The following is a 23209-nucleotide window of genomic DNA, read 5'->3' on the forward strand; positions in this document are numbered from 1 at the left end:
GATATTTCGATTGATGAATAATACAATTAGATTTTGTTTAATTTGTTTAATTAATTATAATAAACAATTGCGAATTACAAGATATTAATGAGGAATTAAAAACTTTAGACAGTAAATAAGATAAGAAATATAAATGTAAATAAACTTGACTATTTAGTCAAGTGAAGAGTTGGAACATTGTGCTGATATTTTTTTTTTTACAAAAAAAAACTAATGATTTAAAAAGATCATGTCATGATGACTTGTGGAATAAATATCACATGTTTATTATCATACAAGAATAACAAACGTAGTATTTTGATAACACTTATAAGCTAGACTATCTGTCCAACACTAGAATTTCCACCAACAACTTAAAATCGATGAATAGCTCTTAGTCTTCATAATCATAAGACCTACTTTAAAAGAAAACCATTATCAATAACGTAACACGAGCCAGTAATACTCTTCGCCTTATCACTAGCCAAATACACTATCATATCCCCAATCTCTTCAGCTTCCGAAGACCGTCCCAATGGTGTTTGAGTACCAGCTTCTTCCAAAGTATTAGCTGGAAGACCAGATCCAATAACAATATCAGTTAAAACTGGTCCAGGATTTACAGAGTTAACTCTAACGCCTGAAGGTGCTAATTCCAATGCAGCAAATCTTGTGAAATGGTCCAATCCAGCCTTTGAGATACTGTACGACATTACTCCTGGCACACTAGATGATGTTGATGCAACACTTGACACATTTACTATATTACCTTTACTTGCAATGAGGAAAGGAATAGCTAGACTCGTAATCTGTACAACAGGTCGCAGATTAGTGTTCATAGTTTCGTCGTAATTGGCTAAAATGTCCGGTTCCAACAAACTCTTTACTCGGAATATAGCAGCATTGTTGACTAGTACGTCTAGTTTACCGAATTTGTCAACTGTTCTTTGGACTATTGTCTTTGCTTCTTCTTCTTTAGATATGTCTGCTTTGATTGCTAGAGATTTAGCTCCATGTTGATTGAGTCGAGCTGATACATCTTTTAGTTTGGCTTCATTTCTTCCGACGAATGCAACAGAAGCTCCTTCTTTAGCAAATAATTCTACGGCAGCCGCGCCAATACCAGAGCTCCCACCAGTAACTAGTACCACTTTGTTTGCAAACATGTTATATACGTTCTCGACGACGTTTTGTTTATTAATAACTGTAACTCTGTTCAAATCGTCGTTTTATATTGTTATCATTGATAACGTTATCTATTACGTTCAGAAGATGCTAGACTATGATTTTCATGCTAATATCGCTTGACCTCGTGGCATTGTCACTCACTAGGTTCTTATCTTGTTTATTGTTATGATATTACATTTTTTGTCATAATCAACAAGATGCCAACATTGTCAGCTATAGATATTAAACATATATCCGATGTACCTACTATGAAGAAAAATTTAAGTCAAACAAACAAAAAAAAAAACAAACAATAGAAAGCATTTTTCCCACAAAAAACAACTTGTTTCGCCAATATATTAACAAGCAAAACATTACAAAATAATAGCATGTGCCCACAGGGCAATACTATAGGGTTCGCTGAGCCAAATTTATTTTTCCTATAAGATCTCTTGAAGTGGCGTCAAGCCGTCTCCCTCAGTAGGGGTGCCAATTACTAGAAAATAATGTTTTTATTTTGATTTTTATTTAGGGGCGGTCGTGGGACAGCCCTGTAAGGCACACCCTATATTAAAATGAGTCTAGTTCTTTGATTGACGTCTGCGTTTTTTATTGTTCAATTGACTTTTGACTTTTTTGGTTCCCATTGAATGAATGTGTTGTTCAAGTTAAATGTTTAGAGTGACACAGTTTTAACGACTTTTCTTTATAGGTACGTTAAAAGTTGTTTCCTTATAATATCATATAGTATTGTTAAACAAATCCGACAGATCAATGAGTATACGCACATCTGTAACGGATTTGCGTGGATTATCAAAATCAGTTATTTAAAAACCATTACGAAAACAATTCCATTACGATTAACACGAATACTTCACTGCCGGCATTTCAATAAGCACTCGACCGGAGGGCCGGAATCCTCCGTGATCTCCAGATAAAATCGCAATCAAACAATAAAATTGCCGTCGAAATTAGAGCCGGCACCCCAACGCAGGCACCCGATGTCGATTCCCACCTAGCACCCCGCAGTGCACACGTCAACTGTTCAACAAAAACAATACACTATGGGAATGCAAACTCAAACTATTGTATTGATTAAGTCATTGAAATATTCTTTAATTTTGTCCACGACAGCTTTGTCGACACCATTGTGCGGTTCCTTGGGCGGTATTATGGGAATTTCATCAATTTGCTAACGCGTGGCGAAAGAATTTGACCCCATCTCACTTAGACATAATCGATTCTTTAACTTTTGTTGGCTCACAATAGGTTTTGTGTTAAATAATTCGTTTATTCGTGTAATAGTATTCGTTTTAATTGTTATGGGTGCTTTACTCCAGTAACACGGTGATTGAATGAACTTTACAATGAATTAGGTCTCTCTTTTGAATTGACAGCGAACCTTGAGAAAGTGAGAACTTCTAGTAATATGTTCTTATCATAAAACATTTCTAAATGAAAAGTGTCATTTGGTGGGTTGTAAGTAATTCAGTAGTGTCAGACTTTATGATAGATGATGCTCTTTGTGTAGCGGTAATTTTCTATCTCAGGGTGAGTTCTGTAGACCTTGAAATTTATATAAAAGCCCTATTATAACGAGTTGCCGAAGAGCGATTATGAAGGTTTAAGATTTTGAATAAATATATTTTTCGAAAATTTCGAATTAATACTGTTAAAAGGTATTATGGGCTTAAATGATCGTTTTAAAAGAATTTTTCATCCACGGCTCTTGATCTGAAGATTTACGTTAAGCCTTTAAAATGAATTATTGGAACGAAATGAACAATGACATAAGAAGAACAATAAAATCATGCTCATTTGTAATAGATGCATGTAAAGCTTCTAACAAATAAAACCTGAACTACAACACTAAAATATAACAATAAGCACTTAAAACCAACAGACCTGCCGAGGATCTTGGAGACGCAGCCGTTGGAGACCTGCAGGATGCGGCTGATGTCGCAGGGCCGCGCGCCCGAGTGCGCCAGCTCCACGATCTTCTGGCGCGTGGAGTCAGGCAGCGGCCTGCCGTTGACATACACTCCGCCAAGTTGGTTGATGCCGCTGTGGCCGGCTGAAGAGCACCCAAATAGGGCTCCGCCCCCCATTGCCGCGCTATGCATCAGCTCATCTGCAATAAAACATATCATTTAGCTAGCGTATGTGTGTGTGTGCAAGCCAGGATAAGTAAAATTATTCAACGAAATCTTCAGCATGTCTTATTCCATGTTCTTCTCAGTTAACTATTACTTACAATTCTCATAATACTTCTTTACAAGTTCAAGTATTGTCAATAGATATAGCAAATATTTCGCCTATTTCTTCAAAGAAAAGGTTCTTTTAATCGATTTGGACAATGAAACTTCACATCTGCACCTCTTCAATATTTGATGCTTCCTCAATTTTAACTTGAGTGCCATCGTCGTGTATAGCATCATCCTTTTATAACTACTAGATAATATCTACGTAACCCGTAGCCTGTTCCGTGGCCATCTTTCATAGCCGAGAGTAAAAAACATTAGCCCGTCTAAAAAAATAATCCGCTTTGCGAAAAGTATCTTTAATAAAAAAAGGGTTTCGCGGTGCACGATAGAAAACCACAATTTTTATCTAATCTTCGGGAGATACGATGATATTTTTAGCTTTATTGTTTGTGTGAACCGTTATTGTAGGTTTTTTACTTTGAGCTTTTTGTACCGTTTTTCTACGAGTACGAGTATTTACGCATTCAAACGCTTTGAAACTGTAAAGATTATACCTACCTATTAAATTTTTTAGCCATGTTACGTGAGGCCTTCTCTTTTTATAACCAACCATTTCAATTAACTTATTTAGGTTCGTTGAATACTCAAAGTCTATTACTATATTTTTTGTAACTTTGACATGTAACCACAAATTGCATTCACAATAGACTCCTATTTCTAAAAGATAATTTAAATTTTGTTAATGTATTTATTTCAATTTGTAAGCCCTGCATCCTTTAATCGGGCATCAAATTAGACGGTTGGTCCGTCCACAATTATAACCACGCTGTTTACAAGCCAATAGTCTTCAATAGGAGTGCATTAGATCGGATGAGCCCAACCGTTGGTCTGACAATTCTTTTTATCCACCCCTCACAAACACCCAGTAAAAAGTGAACAATTGGATGCAATTTGTGGGCGAATTTGGGCCAGGCCCTTGATTAAGGCCCTAAAGGGTGGGGGCTTAAGTTCATTGTTTTGTCCCGTCATTTTTTTTTCTGCGGTTCGTCTCGTCTCGTCTCGTCGTGTATAATTTTCGTAGTTCGTGCATCGAATCCGCGAGCGATCGTCTTTTGTATTTTTTTTTTTGATATCTTTATTTTTCGTGAGTTACTAATGTTATTAGTATCTTTGATTACAGTTTTTTAGATGCAGAGTGCATAAAAATGAGAGATGAAAATTTTTAACTTTTTTGGAATCAAAATTGCAACTGTTTCTGAGACATACAACTGTAAGAGACTATACGTATACTTCTATAGACAGAATCATCTCAACAAACCTATAGACATAAACTCCACACCACACCAGAAAATAAATTAAAAACCCTACCAAGCCTAGCCTTTTCCGAACAAATTAATAACCACAGGACCTTCGCCAATTAAGTGTGCCTCTCGAGTGGCAAGTTGTCGCGTCGCTGTTGTTAATCGTGCCTGCCTCACCTTGCCGCGGCCTGCTAACAAGCGCACGTTAAAAGAACAATGGACAATCGTACGCCCACCCTACGCCCGGGTGCGGACAAATTACAGGAGATAGCGGGAGCGTTTTGTGACATTTTCGAAAGTTGATTGACTTTTAAAGTTGGCGATTTGAAGGTTGTGGGTGAGTGAAGCTGTAGATTTAGGTGATGTTTGTAACAGTTAGGGGTTCGACTAAAAGTATAGGTAGGTCCTTAACCGACTTGACTGATAGTGGTGCGTTTTGTGAGAACTATTTTAAGTTTCTCTTCATAACAGCTTCAATTAATCATACTGAGATAAGTAAATAGGTAATAAATAATTGAGTATGCTGTTCTTGACTTAGTCGTTAAAGTTTTGTAGAAATTCTTTGTATAAAGCATACTAGAAAGTCCTAAATATAGTTTTAATTTAGTATATCTACAACGGTGATAATCACTAATAGCCCTTGGGCGTGGACTGTGGAGTGGACCACCTTAAAGAGGAGGTTGCTATAATCTCCACGCTTGGTTAGTATATTAGAGATCACAGTATGGAATAAGAACGGAGTGGTTTTCAGTCAGTAAGACCCTGACATTCCCTCTCGTCTCGCCCAAGCGGGAGAAGTAACTGGATGATTTTCCGCCATTGGACAAATTCACTTATAAAGTGTTCAAGTTTATTACTCTAGTGACTTGACGGTTATATTAATATCGATAATTTAAACTTGTATAACAAAATCGCTCCCGCTTCAGCTCATATTAACGGTCTATTGTCACACCCACTGTCGGCGCAAGTACGCATGTCGTGTGAGGGAGTGTTTTAATTTCAGAGGTGCAATTTATTCGAGCGATTTATTTTTAATCCCCGTTTTTATGGGTGCGACGCTATAAATTTCATTTATAGTTGTTGTTATTTATTTTTTTAGTTTTTCATGTGTGTGTCTGTGTGTGTGTTGCTTGGTATATAGGTGTTCGTGTGTGTGTATGTGTGTGTGAGTAGTTTTATTGCGGATGATTCTGGATGCGACTTTTAATGGATGTGTGTTTTACGGTGAGAAGGAATTTTGTGGGAGTGTTGTATTACGCAAAAATAAATATTTTACATGGACTATTTTACGTTATTTAATTTGGATGCTGATGGAACTGTATCGAAGATTTTATCTTTTAAAGTAAATTACTTCGTTAAAATATGTAATTACCATTTGCATTAAAAAAAATATCTAATACAAATAATAATAACAATTTCATCTGGCAACCCCTCAACGTACTTAACGTAGCACGAAAACTGTCGTTAAATAGATAAAACGTCAAATTAAACATTAATCAAACTTTACATACAAGCAGATAGTACATAAGGGTGGCAACCCTGTCGAGAGCACACCTGGTAGCATCCCCCACCTAAATGCCCTTCTTATTATTATTTTGTATCTGTTTTTGAATTGCTTAAATCTATAGGGGAGATTTAATTGTACGCTAAACGCATAGTCGCCATATTGGATGCGCCGAAGCTTGTCAAACGATTTGAATTCAGAACGGATCGCATTAATTTCTCTTACCATAGAGTATTTACTTTGTGTTAAACCTGTTTGGTGTGGAGAATGCTGGCCAGGATTAAATAGAACGAAATAAAATCTATTAAAAATGTATGCTTCTTATTTATATTTTAGACGCTTGAAATAATTTCTTGATTAATGTTAAATAGATTTATAAATCCACTTAAGCCTGCCTAGTGCTTTAATCCTTATAATTCAAATGCAAGAACTAATTATTTGCACTAAAATGTGTAGAAATAATGTCACACAAACAAATCATAAGAATGAGTAGCGTGGGTCGTAAAATTCAATGACATTTGACGTAAAAAACGTTTTGTTCCCATCTGACGTTTTGTTTCGCTATGACATAATTTATGGTGAATATCGTTAGCCACGCCCCTTTTTGGATGCGTGACAAAAAACCGTCATTGATAAACAGGCTTCTATGGAAAGATGAACGGTTATGGATTTTATAAATGGAAAAAAATCGCATTAAATTTTTAGCAGAGTGCCATCAACTTTTTTTATTTATTATTTTAATTTGTAGAGATACATTTAGGAAAACGCTGCAAAATTTGTATCATTATTGAAACAATAATAATTTTAATTAAATCAAGATTATTTTAATTAAAATTGACAACATGAATAGGCGTATGATAGTTCATTGCTGATGAATAATGGTTTGCAATAACCATCAAACTTGGTAAGTATGTTGGAGATGGTTCACTGTATCAGTGAGCGCATTTTCTTTTGAATGGGTGAAAATCATCCAATGTCTTCCCCGCCAAGGGCGAGGCGAGAGCATCAGGTTCTTACTGACTAAAAACCACCCCGTTCCTACTCCTGCTTTTCGAGCCGGAACCCCGGTAACCCGCTAGGTAGTCCGCAACTCCGACATCAGAGAACACTGGCGTTGTTATACCAACATAGCATGTATCATGCACATTGATAAAATTGACATGACAAGGTAAAACAACATATTTACAAAAAACAACCAGACAAAAGTATTTAAAGTTTTTAATCTTTTTCATCAACAATAGTATTAGTACTATGAGCTAAAGAGTAAAAACATTGTTCTTTGCAAATTGTCGCTGGAAGTACCGTTAAGTAAGAGATAAACTATTTTAATTCCTAAGTTATCTCATCTTGACTTTTGTTAAAAGGCTTACTTAGTTATGTGACTAGTTTTTAGCTGTAAAAAGATTGAGAATTTATTTTTACCGTTAGGTCGTCTGATTAATTTTTTGGTGTATATTGTTTTGTAGTAAGTAAGTACTGTTCTATGGAATACAATTAGGTTTAAGTTTTAAAGTCCCATTATACGTAAGTATACTATTTTTATATGTAACGGGACTCTTAGTTCAATAATATTTTATATTTAAAAATATATTTATGCTAGCAACATTAATCAATTTGTATCTACTCTAAGTAATCAAACGATAATAAACGAACTCAAACTAATACACATAATGCTGGCAGGAAATATTCTACCTATTCTAAATTCAAAATTTGAATATTCAAAGCGTTTCATCGGACACAGTCAGCCCGAAGCGGAGTACTCAATCATTAAAATTCCCACAGTGCAGCAACAAAGAAAAGTATATTTATCCCTTTCCAACCACTGTTTTTCCGGTCTATTTGTCTTTATCTGGCGCTTAATGTGACACAATTGTCGCATGCTCCGTTTGCTTGGCGTTGTAGCACTATGGTGAAATATAATTATATTTCTGTTATGCCAAGCCAAGTCAACGTTTTAACGGATTGAGGTACCTATATTGTTGGCTCCAATTTACGATTTTAGTTTCAAATTGTAAGTAAAAATAACTTGTGTTTAGTGAATCGGTTGTTAAGTTTGTCTTTTAAAATGTCTGAAGTCTATTTTAGGATCGAATTTCGTGAAATTGTTTCGCGATTTGGATTTTGTTTTCTATTTACGTTTTTGTTGATTCTATTTTTGTAAACTGTAACTTAGATGAACTTGTAAATTAGAAACAATACTACTTATTTTATTGAAGGCGTATTTCAATAATTCATCAACATCATCAACAGCCTGTCTGTGACCGTCTACTGCTGAACTGTGAGCCTCCTCTACATAAAACAATTTTCCATAATCTCCACACTTGACAAACGGATTGGAGATTGCAGTTGAAAAGGTTCAGGTATTTCCTCAGAATGCACTCCAATTCGACTTCTATCAAATCATGCTTCCTTAGTTGATTTGTGGCAACACATGACAAATGACGGATGACAGAAGAAATACACAGATGATCGATGAATAAATATGGATAGAAAATCACAACGAACAACAGTTGCGTTGGAAACACCGCCAGGCATTGTCACTTCGCCTGGTCAGAGGAACCTTCTTTTCTTAAGGACCTTTACTCTCTGTTCCTTAAAGATTCTTACGACATCCATGAAAAAAGTAGTCTAGTATATTATATGTATTTCTCAGCACCATGATACACTTTCTTTAAATAACTACCCATTAATGTACATCTCTTATAAATGTTAAATAATATCGTTAACTATTTCACCATCTCAAAAGACGTTGTGACAAACATACATACGTACAGACAAAGCGAGTTCGGTAAACATTTTACTTGTATTTACCGAAAGGTCAGTTCTCAGTAACGACTTGTAAACTTCGTGTGTTGGTACTGTTAGTCAGTAGGCTATGTCAATTAAGATGAAGTGGGTGGCAGATGCTATAGGGAGATGCTGTTTGGTCAAATGTGCATGGATTTTTGGAAAATTTTGGGGACGAAATGGTGAACTTTTTTGTGTATATATTTTTGTTATAACTATCGTGAGACATATTAAATTAACTGGGAAAAGTCGGGGTTTACTCATGCACATTAATGGAGAAAACCTCTACTAATTTTGAGTCACAGAGGGACTCTTCATTATGAGCAGCGTACGTAGCTTACGCAAGCTACTTATAATAAAGAGCTTTTCGCCATTAATGTACGTGGAGTAATACGTGTTCTTTTAGTAAATTTTTGTGTTTGTGCAGTTAACAATGATTAAACGATTTTTGGGACCCTTAGAAAATATTTTAGCCTCTCTTCTATGTGGCAAGCTCTATTGATTCTTGATCCTACTGTATTTTAAATTACCTATTATATGTATTTGAGAAATGTAATAAAGACTTAAAGATTTTCGCTCTCGTGTAGTTTTATGTATAAAAGACTAAAGATAAGATGTTTCAAAGTCATATAGTTATTATATTATTATGTATTGTGTTTTAGACTTTAAATGAATACATACGTAAGTGGACAGTCTCAATGATTCCCTGCTGATCTGAGAACGAAGAAAAAATATTGGTGAAGTATTACGTTTAGGACTAAATACTACCTATACTATAGGTACGAGACTGTTTATTGTATATCATATTATTGTTTAATCGTTCATCTTAATATGTGAATGATAGAAACAAACATTTTGTTGTTAAGTTTCTCCTAAAGTTAAAGTCTTAAGAATAAAAGAAAGTCATTTATTTATTTTATCAATACGCAAACTGGTTTTATGCCAAGTTGATATTTAGGTGCATCTCTTAATATGTAAATTGAAAAGACTAAGGTATATATATGAGTACTAAGTGTCATATTGTATCTAACAATACAAAATATTAATTACTGCACGGCAATTAAAAAACGTGAAACGTGTAGCGAGTCCGATTCCTGCACAGACCAACTCTTTGTATGATCCACAAATTGTTCATTCGGGTATGGGTGTGAAAGCACCCACGATACAGAAGACAATCCTAATATGCGACAAAATTTAAAAAAAATCCTCTACAAAACAAATGACTGTACTAAGATCTAATTATATCAACTTTCTACCTTCCTACAACAGTAATTTACAGTTCTGTTTATCCCCAACAGTTGCAACTTGATGATACACACAAAGGCAAGGGTAGTGAGGCACAGAGCGTATTTGCTAGTAAAGGTTAATTAAGTTTAACGGCTTGCAAAGTTGGACAGACAAGTCGCTGGCTTGGGAAGATTATCTACTGAGATGTTACTACTGCCATTGGTTATATTTTTAGTGGTATATGCTATATGTTTTAAACTACGATCTCCAATCTATAAATGTTTTAATCGGTTATCTCTAACTCGTCTGCCAAGTGTGGAGATTGTGTCTAATTTGGAGTAAAGTGTTAGTGAGGATGATGATGGTTTTGGTAGGTTAATATTATGTTATTGTTTTCTTTTGTTAAGAGATTTTTTGATTGCTCGGTGATTGTCCAGTGATGCACAGAGCTTATTTGTCGCTAAAGATTAAATTAAGTTTAAGCAAAGTAGGACAGGCACGAGCTGACGGTAAAATACTAATGAGCAAATTACCTACTGAGTTGTTACAAATAGCTATTAGTTATATTTGTAGTGCTATTTTCGTATTAAATTGCAATCTCCAACTTGTTTCCCAATTGTGGAGATTATGACATAACTGTTCCGGGCTATTAATGATTATGATGGTTTTCAACTATGATCTCCAACTTGTCTGCCAAGTGTGGGGATTGTGACTAACTTGTCGTAGGCTGTTAGTGATGATGAGGTTGGTTTTGGTAAGTGAAAAGAATGACAAATTATAGTGTGGTGTTTAGAAAATGTTTAGAAAAGGCAATACATTTATACCCATTGACATGGTACTCATAACACAATTGGTTAAAAGTTGATGTAACATTCTATATTTGCTTCTTTGAAAATTAAAAGACGTGACATTATATTATTGCAATCCCACAGCTCACCAACCATACTTCTAACCACCACACCACACAGCTCTCACAATTACTGTAAAAGTATTTCTGACAGTAGAACCACAGTTGCCACGCCGTTAAATTCCTAGATCATCCAACTTTAACTTGCAAATTGGTAACTTGGAAAGTTGCTAACTTACTGGGATGAACGGCCTTAAATCGAGCAGTCTTTACTTCAAGTAAAAATGTCGGAATAATTGTTATACTCCTCCTGTATTTTTTTTTTAATCCTTTCTGTTTTTTTAGTTTTTCTTTTAAGTTTTTGGTTGATTCGAAGTTTGTGAATGTCTTTTGGTAAGTTTTTCGGTTAAGTGTGGTATCATAAAGTTTGGTTTGTGTGTTATAAAGTTGTTTTTAAGTAAAATTGATGATCTATCTGTTATTTTAACGTCAAATCTTTAATTAAAACTTCAAAACCTGTAACCTACACACTAGTTAGATCAAACTTAATTGTTCTAAGTTACAATTATTATTGCTTTCGTAACTATATTACCTGTATTTGTTTTTAAGATTAAGCTATTGTTAATTTACAAATTTGTAAAACCCAATTCTCATCAGGAAATCGAACCATATCAGCTATAATCGCAACCACTTGACCCATTTAAGTATACACACACATTATTATGATATAACTATATGAAGTCGTTGGTCTAAGCACTAAGTTCAAATAGTAGGTGTATGAGTTAAGTAGTAGGACCTAAGTTTAAGTTAGTAGGTGCACTTGATTAAGTCTATATGGCGGTGAAGTCAGATTGTCCGGTTAGCAAGCGTTCCGGCTGATGGTTGTACTTATGTCAGCTTATAGACTATGTACGTGTACTACCTAGTTAGGTAGTACTTGTGTTGTTCTAGATTGTTAAAGAAGGTTAATTTTATTATGTTTTTGCCACAAAGCTTCAGGGTGCTTTTTCGCCAGAGATGTGCGAAGTAGCTATGTTACGAAGATGTGGTAGGTACGCTGTTAAACTATGTGACCGTTTCCACTCATATAGTGTTTTATATAAAACTTTTTACTTCCAAAAGCAAATATGTACAATCAACAACAAAACATCATAAAGAAATCGTTACTTAGACAATCGATGCTCCGGAGCTGCGAACAAGCGGGTTACCGGGGCTCTGGCTCGAAAAGCAGGAGTAGGAACGGGGTAGTTTTTAGTCAGTAAGAGACTGACACTTCCTCACGCCTCACCCAAGGCGAGAGAAGAAACTACATGATGTTCTCTTCTCAAAAAAAAAAAACAATCGATACTACAAGTTCCCATCACAAATCGAGTTTCAATCGAGTAACAATCGTAGTTACAACAAAACCAAATCCAAAGTCAGTTAGTTAGGAAGCTACAAACTTAACTCTTACGTTGTAAACCGAACTTGTATAGTTGTAACTTAACTTGTAGTAAACAAGTTACTAGTTAACACTTATTGATAACTTGACAACTTAATCTTTGTTACCTAGAATAACTTTTAGTTTGTATTGTGTAGATATGAAATATTTGCCGGTAACGATGTTAAGACGTTGTTTGGTATGGAATTTCTGTTTTCTGTCTTGTAATGAAAGTTTACAAGACTGTCCCAATTAGTGTTGTGATGTAGGTAATCTGAAAGGTGATGTTCAGGACTCAGGTGTTTGTTTTCAGAAGTTTCTTGTTTTTAGTTTGTTTCTATGGTCTTTTGAGTTAGACTTGGTTGGTCCACTGTTTTACTTGAGTCAGTTGTCAGTTTACGGGTCTCTTTTTTTGGTCTTGTGTCTAATTTTATCGAAACGAAGTAGTTTAGGCGTGGAAGCGTAACACATGATCCTCATTTCCATTGTAGGAATGATTGGTGTGGTGTTGTTTGGAGTTACTTGTTAGGCAGTTGTCCCACCAACGGTGAGTGAACGACTAACTATCGGCTATTTTCTCGCTCAAGAAACATACAATAGATATACTTTCCGTGTAAACAAAAGAGATGCATATACAAATAGTTGATCGCTTCACACTGCCGGCGAGTGCTCGCTTCACTTGTTTGTTTTTGTTTTTACTCGTTTTCACTCGTTTCTATTTCTAGCTCTACTCGTTACTCGTTCATCGTTGCCGGTGGGACAACTGCCTAAAACTTGTAATGAAGTGTACGTACCCTTATGCGGCATCTTCCAGAAAGCCTCTGCCGCCGTGGTTGGTTCCCGCGGCGGCGCGACCAGCCCGCCGACCAGCGTGGTGGCGGCGTGCGCGGGCGCCGGCGCCGGCCGCCCCCAGCCCCCGTGTAGAGCCACCCCGCAAACTTCACCCCACACCACCCTCTACCCCTCCCTAAACACCACCGAACACCCCCACCGCGATTTGACCCCAAAAATGTCTACTATGCGCACGCGCACCCAACTTTAAAACTTATGCGGCATCGCTTCGTGACCTGCGAACAAAGAAATTCACGTTTAAAGAAATTTATTGACCCCAATCCAGCATTAGACAATCGCATCATCAATTACAATCAAGGCTCGTCATTACGCTCCTTTGAAGCCTTCGCGTGCCGTCTCTTTTTCGCTTTGAAGTTTTTTTAGTGGAGTGAAAGAGTGCGGTGGTACTAATTGGTAGATGATGCTGCTGAATTGTGTGTTAGTTGGAAAGCGCCATGTATTGTTGCATAGTACAAATAGTCGGTCGGTTCGTGATGGCCGATAATGATCGATGTTAGAAGGTAGTAATGAAGTTAGATGCGGCGATATTGTGTACATGCCACCCATCGAGCTCCGAACGGTAGTCGGCCCCGCACTGCCCGCGCGCCGCTCGTTTTATTGTTTGACTGAGACGTCGGCGTGATACAACATGTGAGATTACTTACATAATGTGTACCGAGCTGTGTTCAGAGAATTGCAAAGCGATTTGTTCGTACTTGTTACGCTGATCAATTGATTGATTGATAAAAACTTTGACATTGTAATTTATGATTTATTAATGCCACATTTCAGTTTATTTTACCGATACCAGTATAGTATTTTATCAGTTACTTATATCTTAAGTTATAGAAAAGCAAGACCTAAATGTCCTTTAAGAAAATTACACGATTTCAGGTCTTCAGTTTCATGTTAGATTAAACAAAAACCTCTTTGATGAGACCCTAGAATACCTATCTAAAATATTTTACTTTAAACATCAAAAACATTTATTCGGGTGAACAAAAAATTCCAACCTAACGTCTGAGCGAAAATAAAACTTAAATTCATTCATATTAAGGTACAAATACGAATATCTTATACACATAACTATGTACTTGATACAAATATGTATATCTGAAGAGAATACTTGAACTCTTTACAGGCAAATCCAGCATCAGAATGACTAAAGTCACAGGTACAAGGACGTATTTGATCTTTTCAAGCTGCCGATCGACTGATTTCACTTTGATATATTTTCCCCTTCGACATCGACAATGGTCGAAAGGAGACTGGGATCACAGCTAGGGTCGCCCAAATTGAACACTCACTTTGAGCCTAGTCAAAGCAAGGGTCCTATAGTGGCAGGACCAATATAAAGTCACGGAGTATCGAACTATGTTTGTACACTAATAGCAAAACCACCTTCTGACTTGAGAGACTTGTGTCTCAAACTCTCAAACAACTATGGACTTTGTCACTGGTATATTTATTGGTTATTTTCAGTTGACAGTAATTTTGATTGAGTGGGTAGGTACTGTCAGTTTTTTGGTGGTGTTTTGAAGAGGATGTGGTGGACGCTAATAATTTTTAATTTGGATTGTTTGTGTATTGGAAGGGATTTGCGAATCTGCCTGTTAAGTGTTAACGTGTAAAGATAATTACTACTTTTAAAACTAGTTTTTTTTTTAAATAAAACTTTGCCCCACACTTTGATTTTCTCCTGTGTCGTGGGTGCGTTTACAAACAAGTTCACATACACATAACATCCAGACCCGAAACAACAATTTGAGGATCACACTACTCCGTGGGGGAATCGAACCCGCTACACATACTGATCCACAAATCAAGAACTGCAAAAAGTAAGTACCGTAGACTCATTTCTTAAACCTACACTAAACCACTACATAGGTAAGTAGAAAAGCCAAATCCTACGAAAAAAAAACATACATCAAAATATATTTTTTATAAGAAGAGAGGCACATGAATAACAAATATGATACGAGACGACCAATCGAAGTCGTTATCTCGCGCTGAGATCGGCGGCGTCTTTGGTGCTTCATCTTTATCAATACCACACTGGTAGTGTCCAGTTACCGATCACTTGGGCACCGAAACTGTTTCTAATTAGTGTAATTAAGTATGGAGTGTGTTGCGTAAGTATTTGAACTGATATTGTTTGATAATTTGGTGTGAAGATTTTGTGTTTTATAGCCTTATTCTAGTTAGGAAGTGTTTGTCGATCACACACTATATTTCTGAGTGGAAAACGATTGCGAGATATGTATGTTGCATTATGCGAATCGAGCACAATACGTTTTTCCGAGTGAAAATCGAATGCGTAATCATGTTGTACTACGCTAAATTTATTTTGTAATGTGTGACGTTTCCTTCGATTTTTCATAATCATATGTGAAAATGATCTACCAAATACGTCTATGTTCAGTATGTTATAAATTATTACCGCAATAGTATCTCTCTACGAAAACTAATTACTACCTTCAGTACCCTTAGTATGAGTTTGCTTTACGTTTAAAGTAATCGAAACGAAAGCGTGTTCGGCGCTCTGATTGGCCAGCTTGAATTAACCAACCAATCATAGCGTCGAAGAAGGTCTAACATAAATTCACGATCATATATCCAAAGAATTTGTGTTGTTTTATTTTAAATAATTTTATTTTTTGTTGAGATTTATATGGAATTTACATATTATGTTCTATTATTATGTATCTCTGGTTATACTTGGTATCTTTTCCGTTTAAAAAACAAAAACAATTTATTTCAAACCGTATTTCTTTTCACAAAAGTTCCTTTTGTATTGTGCGAGCAACCTCGCAACCAAAAATGGTCGGATTTTGTGTTTTCCTTTTGTTTTTTCAAAACGATTTCTGTGAGCTTTGTAATATGGACGATGGGATTCACATTTCACATAGACGCAATAACTTTTTTAAACAATTTTCTATGTCTTTCATATTTTATTTTCAACAAACTTTTGAATATGTAGGTGTGTATATTTTCGTCTTATGTGATTAAAATACAACAGAAGTGATAAAACTTAAAAAATATTTAATAACTTTACATGATTCCAACAAAACTAAGTAAAATCACTTCTTAGAACTAAAACAAAAACTTTTCAAACAAACTCTCATAAGAAATAAAACTTAGAATATTTACAATAGTTAGACAAAACCATTTAGTTTACTCAAACAATAAAATCTGCATACGAACACATCGCAACTTTCCAGACGCACAGTGTTGAAAAATATCACTGTGTGTGGAAAAAAAAAATGTACCTACGTAAACGTTGGAGAATGTTAAAAAAACACAGTTTTTTCGTTTGTAAGTGGCCGTCTGGTTACGTCAAAGGCGTAGACCGGAGACTGCATGCAAAGCACTCTAAACGGGGATAAAGTCGTCGGCAACGATTTTAAATTCTAGCTTAGCCCGACCCGCTGATAATGTTGAATGTTGGCATGTCGATAAGTTCTCTGTTATTCTGCCGTGGCGAACAGTAATACGAATTCGCTTTTATGGTAATTGTGATGTTGGAATTTTTCTTGTATTTTGTGTAAGGTATTGCTAGTTTGACGTTTAGGTTTTTTAATAGTAGTTTTTTAGTAGTGAGATTTGTTTTATATTTTGGTTCTGTTGTCATAACTTTAACGTATTTGTTCATAACTTTTTGTAAGTCGAAGATGTTTACATTACAAACTTACAAAGTCAAAGTTTTCTGAATTTAATTCATTCTACAATACTGTTATTACTTTCGTGGTTTAGCACAACTTTTAAAAAATAAGACTTATTTATTATCCACTTTACATTTTAAAACAATAAAAATCTTCACATTATTCTAAACCATCGACACAACGCCTAAATATAACTCGAAATTTTACCCACCCAAAGGTCTGAACAAGAAAAAAAATCGATACGGTACGTACAGTTTACACAACACTAATGTATTCCATACTCCTCAGATCCGATGTCTAGGCTCCCCGCCTCATTAGACCCGCTTTGATTCAGCCATGTTCGCAGGTGCGGTTAATGCCTCTCTTTACTCAAACGAATAGCTACATTTTCTAATCGTATACACTTTTTCTAGGATTACTATTTGTTAGTGATGCGAAAGTGATTGGATTTTTCTTTTAAACACATTTGTAAGTGCAAATGTATTTTTTGTTGTTTAAAATTCTGCTTTAACGTCCGTAGTGATCTTTGATCTCTGCAAAAATACTCTAAACGAGTACAATATCCTTTCATAACTTTGAATTGACAAATGACATTTCCCTTCAAAGGTAATTGAAAGCGGAATACAACTAGTGGTGTACTGTAGTGTTGTATCAAAGCGTCCGCCACTCGCCGACGCACGTGCGTTCATCCTAACAAATTCACATACAAAACATACCATTTCGTGAAGCACTCTTACTGGCTTAAGTTGCAAAGTCAAAGCCATGCCTCTTCCTTTTCACTACGTTTTAAAAATAAAACAGCCTTCTGTATACGTACATAATTAACAGTGATGTGGCTCTGCAAAGTTTTTAGAGTAAACGAACGCAATGCTTAATACGTTCTTTGAGTTTTTGAGTGTCATCGTACTCGCATCGCGGGATTTTTTTCCTATTTTTTTTTTGTTTGTTTTGTTTTTTTTTTGCAAATGTCGTTCGTTACGTTAGTACAAGCTAAGGTTTGTAATTTGCTGTCGTACTGACAATCTCTTGAATTCTTGATGTTTGTTTGGATGTGAATTATTTGGCTGTTTTATGTATGCACAGTGGGACGAATTTGTGCCAAATTAGGATTAAATCTTTTATTTTTCTGTGCAGATGTAATTTTGTTTACTATTTTCATCGCGAATGCAGAACTTATCGCCTTACTCAGAGTCATTTAACTGCTACTTAACCTAGCCTTTAGCAATTGTTTTCAGAACAAAATTCTACTTACGTTACTAAGGAATGGTTTAAGTAATCATTAAATGTTTCTAAATACGGTAATTAATGTGTTTTAATACTAAATGGAATAGAATATTTTCTTTTAAAGTAACTGAATGTTATTTTAGAAGCTACCGAGCACCGCCTAAAGGTGTCATGTCTACAATGTTCTCAGAATAGAAATAAATTACTATCTCTCGGTACACTGCGGCTGTGGTACAGTCAGCAAAGCACTCCCGCCGATTTGTTACATTGATTTCTAACTGACAGGTAGAGATAGCACGCAACTGACAATTGAGTTAGTTTATTTATATGAGTTTGTTTATGAGTACGTAATTTATAGTTTCATTTATTTTTCGTTGTACGGATTTCGGTTAAAGACTGTTATTGCAATATTTTAGTAGATTTTATTATAAGTAGGAATTTTAATGTGAATGTCTTTAATTATTCCTTTTTGTCTTTTGGTATTGTTCAACTCTCATTCTTATAATTTGTAATATCAAAATAGCATTTACGCATAGAAGTTTAGGCACATATTATTTTACACAGTTTTAACTGCTAAACTACAATTTAAAGAATATTTTTGACACTTTAATCTAACTGCTTAGTTCTATATCTCAATTTCAACCCAAAATAGCACTTATGCAAATACATTTAGGCACATAATTTTTTCACAATTCTAACAGCTGAACTACAATTTAAATAACTTTTTTATCTACTTTAGTAACTGCTTAGTTCTATATCTCACTTTCAACACACTTGCTGACCATACAAGAGCCTGATTCGACAACCACACAGAACAGTAGGTTACCACGTAACGTCGGCACGATAAATCAATCGTGCCATTGTGACGTACAGAATAAGGCCTCCTCACCTACACAGTGGTTCAAAAAACCGAACTCTGGACAAAAATAAAATAAAAAAGTACAAATATCAGGTGTAAAGATGTGGTGAGGTATTTGAAAGTGATTTGTGAGCTAATTTTTGTTTGTTGATTAGTTTAAGTTAGTTTTGGATGTAGTAGTGACTTGTTTGTGCGGTATGCATTGGTTAGAGTTGCTGTACTTTATTATAAAAATGCATTTTCAGTAACACAAGAAATATAAACTTTTCTAAGTGCTTCATTTAAATATGCGTTACGGTATTCACTTTTAATTATATTTTGATCATTTAAGTATAGTGGCAAGATTTATAATAATTTGTCTTAACATTTTCTGAGATTAAACTAGTAACCTTTTAAGGAATAGTTAGTCCATCGGTTACAACACTACACTTCCGAAGCAATATTTAATTTTTAAAGCGTCTTTGTGTTAAATTGTGCACACGGGCATTTTAAATTAAAGTTCACACAAAAAGCGGTCTCAAATAAATAAGAATATAAGATAATTTTAAATAACAAATTTTGCGCAAAGTTGAACGCCATTTAATAAAATCATTTCATGAAAGATACTCTTTTAAAATGTCATCGACGGATTGGAACGGACATTATAAAACTTAAAACAAATAAAAAAGGTATAAAGGAGATACATCAAAAGCTTTTTACTTCGAAAAAGGCTCTATCTTAATCCTTATTAAGCCTCATCATGAAAGGGTGATGCTATTGAGATTTGAGAAGGTGTTATTTTGAACCCATCACCAGATTATAATTTTATTTATTTTTTTGACTAATATGAGTTAGAAATCGTAACACTGGGAGTCGGCTGTTCCAAAGAGATTATTAAACAGTTCAACTTAGATACGTTTATTAATATTAATATTTTCGAAACGCTTCTTTTGTTTTTAATTGAGTTGCTTTCTATTTTAATTTATACTCGTAATTAGTGTGAAGAAAAATATGGATTAAAGTTAAAGAGCTGTCATTTTTTATTGTGTTACTAATTTTATGGTGGAAAAAATCCCTTGCACCGATTACTGAACTTGAGATGTCAAAAGGCACATTAACAGGAGTAGCGAAATTGCATTTAGGACCGTGTAATGACAGCATGTGAGAATTCTTTGCGAAACTATCAATGGTTATGTCTCTCTTTGTCAAAAATATGTCATTAATACATGGAAAAAAATTGTCAAAGTGCTGCGCGGCACCCCTGGGAGTTGTTACATAATAGGGATGTCAACACTCGAGTCCGATGGCTTTTCAAGTATAAATAATAGTGGATGTAACATTTGAATAGTGCTACTTCTGCCGTACTTACTTTGTCGGCACGCTTGAATTGATTTACAAGTTTCGATTTATTGATTTTTCTGTTATTATACTCAAGCCGTATGTGTTGCGACATTTTTTTTAATTGTCATCTCTAAACGTAAAGGACTTTAACATTTGTAGGGAGGTATAAATTCTCATTGAGACATTGCAAACCTCTTTTTTATTATTAAATAAATGTGCTTACATTTTCCTTAAAATTTTCCACATAGGAAAAAATATCAGAAAAATATATTCTTTTTAATTTTTTGATCCGACTTGTAGATACACATATATTTAAAAAAAATATATGTGTAGATACACATATATTTTTTTTCAAAAATGTACCAAGATACTACACCTACTTTACACTATTCTAAACCATCCTAACACTAAAAATTATCTATAAACTCAATATAGAAATATCATCTTTAGCAAAATTAGCCGGTCCTACATCACTGTCGCCCATTGTGCCTCAAGTATCAGTTACCGCAAAAATTATTCGGTTTAACAATACACCCGGCTCCATTTAACGAAATTATCGATTCGGTCTCCGTTCAAATATTCACAATAGTTGCATCCCACCATTTGTTACTCGGTAACATCAAAGTAAAGAGATGTTTTCGATTTTCAAACTTGACAGGCTGTTTGCATATTTTTGTTATCTGTATTAGGCAAAAAAATTAAGTGTGTGTATTTTCGTTTTTTTTTTAATTGTGGCCTGATTTAAATAAATGGTTTCAAAAAATGAATTAATTTTTTTCTCTTTATCTGCAATGGTGTATTTTAAATAATATGATTTTAAGATTAAAAAAAAAACCTAATAAATTAAATTCTTAAAGTAAAATTTCCCTACACATTTTACTTTAAAAAAATTTCGTACATATAGGTACGCAAAAATGTGTTTTATTTTATTTATTTACATCATCATCAAAAACTTTGCATATTATAATGTACCAAAAAAATTAAATCCCCAAAGAAAAAGTTTTCCGTATTTTTTCATTTTACATTAGAATTTTAAACATCACAAAAATTTTTCCTTGCCAAAAATAATTAAATTTCCAAAACGATCATATTACATACTGCAAAAAGTAACAATAAGACCGACTATTTACTATTACAAATTAATCTCCACAATGGCGGTAGTATGAAATGATTCAATTACATTGGAAAAAAGTCGGTCAGATAGGCCAAACAAAAATATCAAGTTACATCGCCGGGGAGGCTGGGTGTATGTGGCACAGGTAGGTCAATTTTATCTTTAGAAAATGAGAGTATTTTTACGAAAGATAAAAAGTAAACTTGCATTTGATTTTTTTTTGTTTTTGAATAATGTAGTTTAGAATGCTGCTTTAAAAAAACAAACTGAAGGATAAATATTATCAGTATTATTTGCTTGTTTAAATCAATTCTAAAAATGTTAGTGTTTAATGTTTTCATGACAAAAAAATCTAGAGTTAAAAATCAAGCGTTTTGTATTTAATTTATGATTTATAATTATTTTATAATTTACTTTAACAATTTTATTAAAGTTTGTAACTGCAGTTTGAGACATAAAGAGAAATTTTGTAGTAAGACTTACTCTGTTAAAAAAATTAATAATGGAATAACTCGTTCCGAATTTATTTTCAATTTGGAAAAGCTTGCAATTTTTTTTTCACATTCTTAACACCCATTTTTTTATTTATTATGACAAAAATACAGACAAGATTATTGTTTATAACTTGTCAGATATTTTTTATTTTAAATAGAAGATAAGTGACGATAATTTTCAGCAGTTTTACAGTTACCTATTGAATTTGACAGAGCTTTTTGGATGGAAAAGCTGTAACCATATAAATATGGTTCAGAGTGATGTCACAAGTTTAACAACTTTTGGCGAAGGCCAGTACTTGCAAACTATGGATAGGAGGTCTCCCAACAATTGGCCTAGTCTTAAAATTACAAGAGCACCTACCTAAAGGAGGTATCAGCGTCACAGTTGCATCAAGGAAACCACTTGAAAAGTCCGCAACACAAAATTCACAAAAAACTTAAATAAACTACACAGTTCCTCATACGGATGCGGCGACGCGTGTTCTTATAACCGGAATTCTTTAATTTGACAAGTTTCTAAACGCACCCGATGGTCAGTGTAGCGCGTAATCATCGAATACCCTAAGTATTGAGTGAGAGCACGCTCGGAGGCTGCGAACCGTTCACGATGTCACGGCTCGCTTGCGACTGCCCAAGCCATCTGATTCCAAGTCAGCCGTGTGAGCATCGCAGGGGGCGGGGCCTAGAGGGGACGAGTTGTGCCGACGCGTTCGCGCTCACCCTAGGGTGGGTGCCGCACACTACCGCAGCGCACGCACACACAGCCCCGCTCGTTCCTACCAACGCCCACAAATACGCGGCGCGGCAGTCGCTTCGAGCATGCTGTATAACATCGTCCTTAGCTTTTCCGTTTATTGTTCCTTATGTAGTTGTTATTATAAATATTTAATGAGTGGTTAAAGCTTGAAGTGATCACGTGGATACACGTCGAATATTTTTTCGTATACAAATGGATGCAGTTTTGTTTTCTAGTGACTTTTAGTTAGTTGTCGCGCAAAGTTTCTTTATTCACTTTTCTTTTAACTTAAAACTAAGATTGGTTACTTCTAAACCTTTCATCCTTAATGAGTAATTAATAAAAAATACAATAAATCATTCAATAACAAAGAATTAGAAGACTTTTCAACGACAGTACTTACTTATAGCACGTACCCACTGTAACTGAGGCGTTGCGATCGTAAAGTGCGATAAAATATTTTACTACCCTCCTGCCGGCACCCGCAGGTTTATGTTCACGACCTACTATAATGTGGGGTGTAAAAAGTC

At 34.9% G+C, this 23209-nt stretch overlaps 2 protein-coding genes across 12 annotated transcripts in view; both read right to left on the reverse strand.

Annotated features, from left to right (window-relative positions):
- The window catches only part of LOC118271176 (paired box protein Pax-6), a 57976-nt gene extending 35386 nt beyond the window's left edge, over window positions 1–22590 (reverse strand). For 4 of the 11 annotated variants that reach the window (XM_035587135.2, XM_035587139.2, XM_050695898.1 and 1 more), the window contains exons 1-4: window positions 22305–22588; window positions 13231–13503; window positions 9624–9656; window positions 3052–3277 (exon numbers count right to left, since the gene is read on the reverse strand). In XM_035587135.2, coding sequence (XP_035443028.1) covers window positions 3052–3277; window positions 9624–9656; window positions 13231–13243 — 272 coding nt within the window. In that variant the 5' untranslated portion in view covers window positions 13244–13503; window positions 22305–22588. Of the gene's footprint in view, window positions 1–3051; window positions 3278–9623; window positions 9657–13230; window positions 13504–22304 lie in introns of all 11 variants that reach the window. The other 7 variants (XM_035587133.2, XM_035587137.2, XM_035587132.2 and 4 more) reach the window with 6 other exon arrangements.
- LOC118271177 (3-oxoacyl-[acyl-carrier-protein] reductase FabG-like) lies at window positions 328–1177 on the reverse strand. The gene has a single exon (XM_035587140.2). It carries the CDS (start codon window positions 1143–1145, stop codon window positions 396–398), a length of 750 nt encoding a protein of 249 aa, XP_035443033.2. The 5' UTR covers window positions 1146–1177; the 3' UTR covers window positions 328–395.
- Window positions 22591–23209: the final 619 nt, after the last annotated feature.

The sequence above is a fragment of the Spodoptera frugiperda genome, chromosome 9 (assembly GCF_023101765.2).
Source record: "Spodoptera frugiperda isolate SF20-4 chromosome 9, AGI-APGP_CSIRO_Sfru_2.0, whole genome shotgun sequence".
Taxonomy (NCBI): domain Eukaryota; kingdom Metazoa; phylum Arthropoda; class Insecta; order Lepidoptera; family Noctuidae; genus Spodoptera; species Spodoptera frugiperda.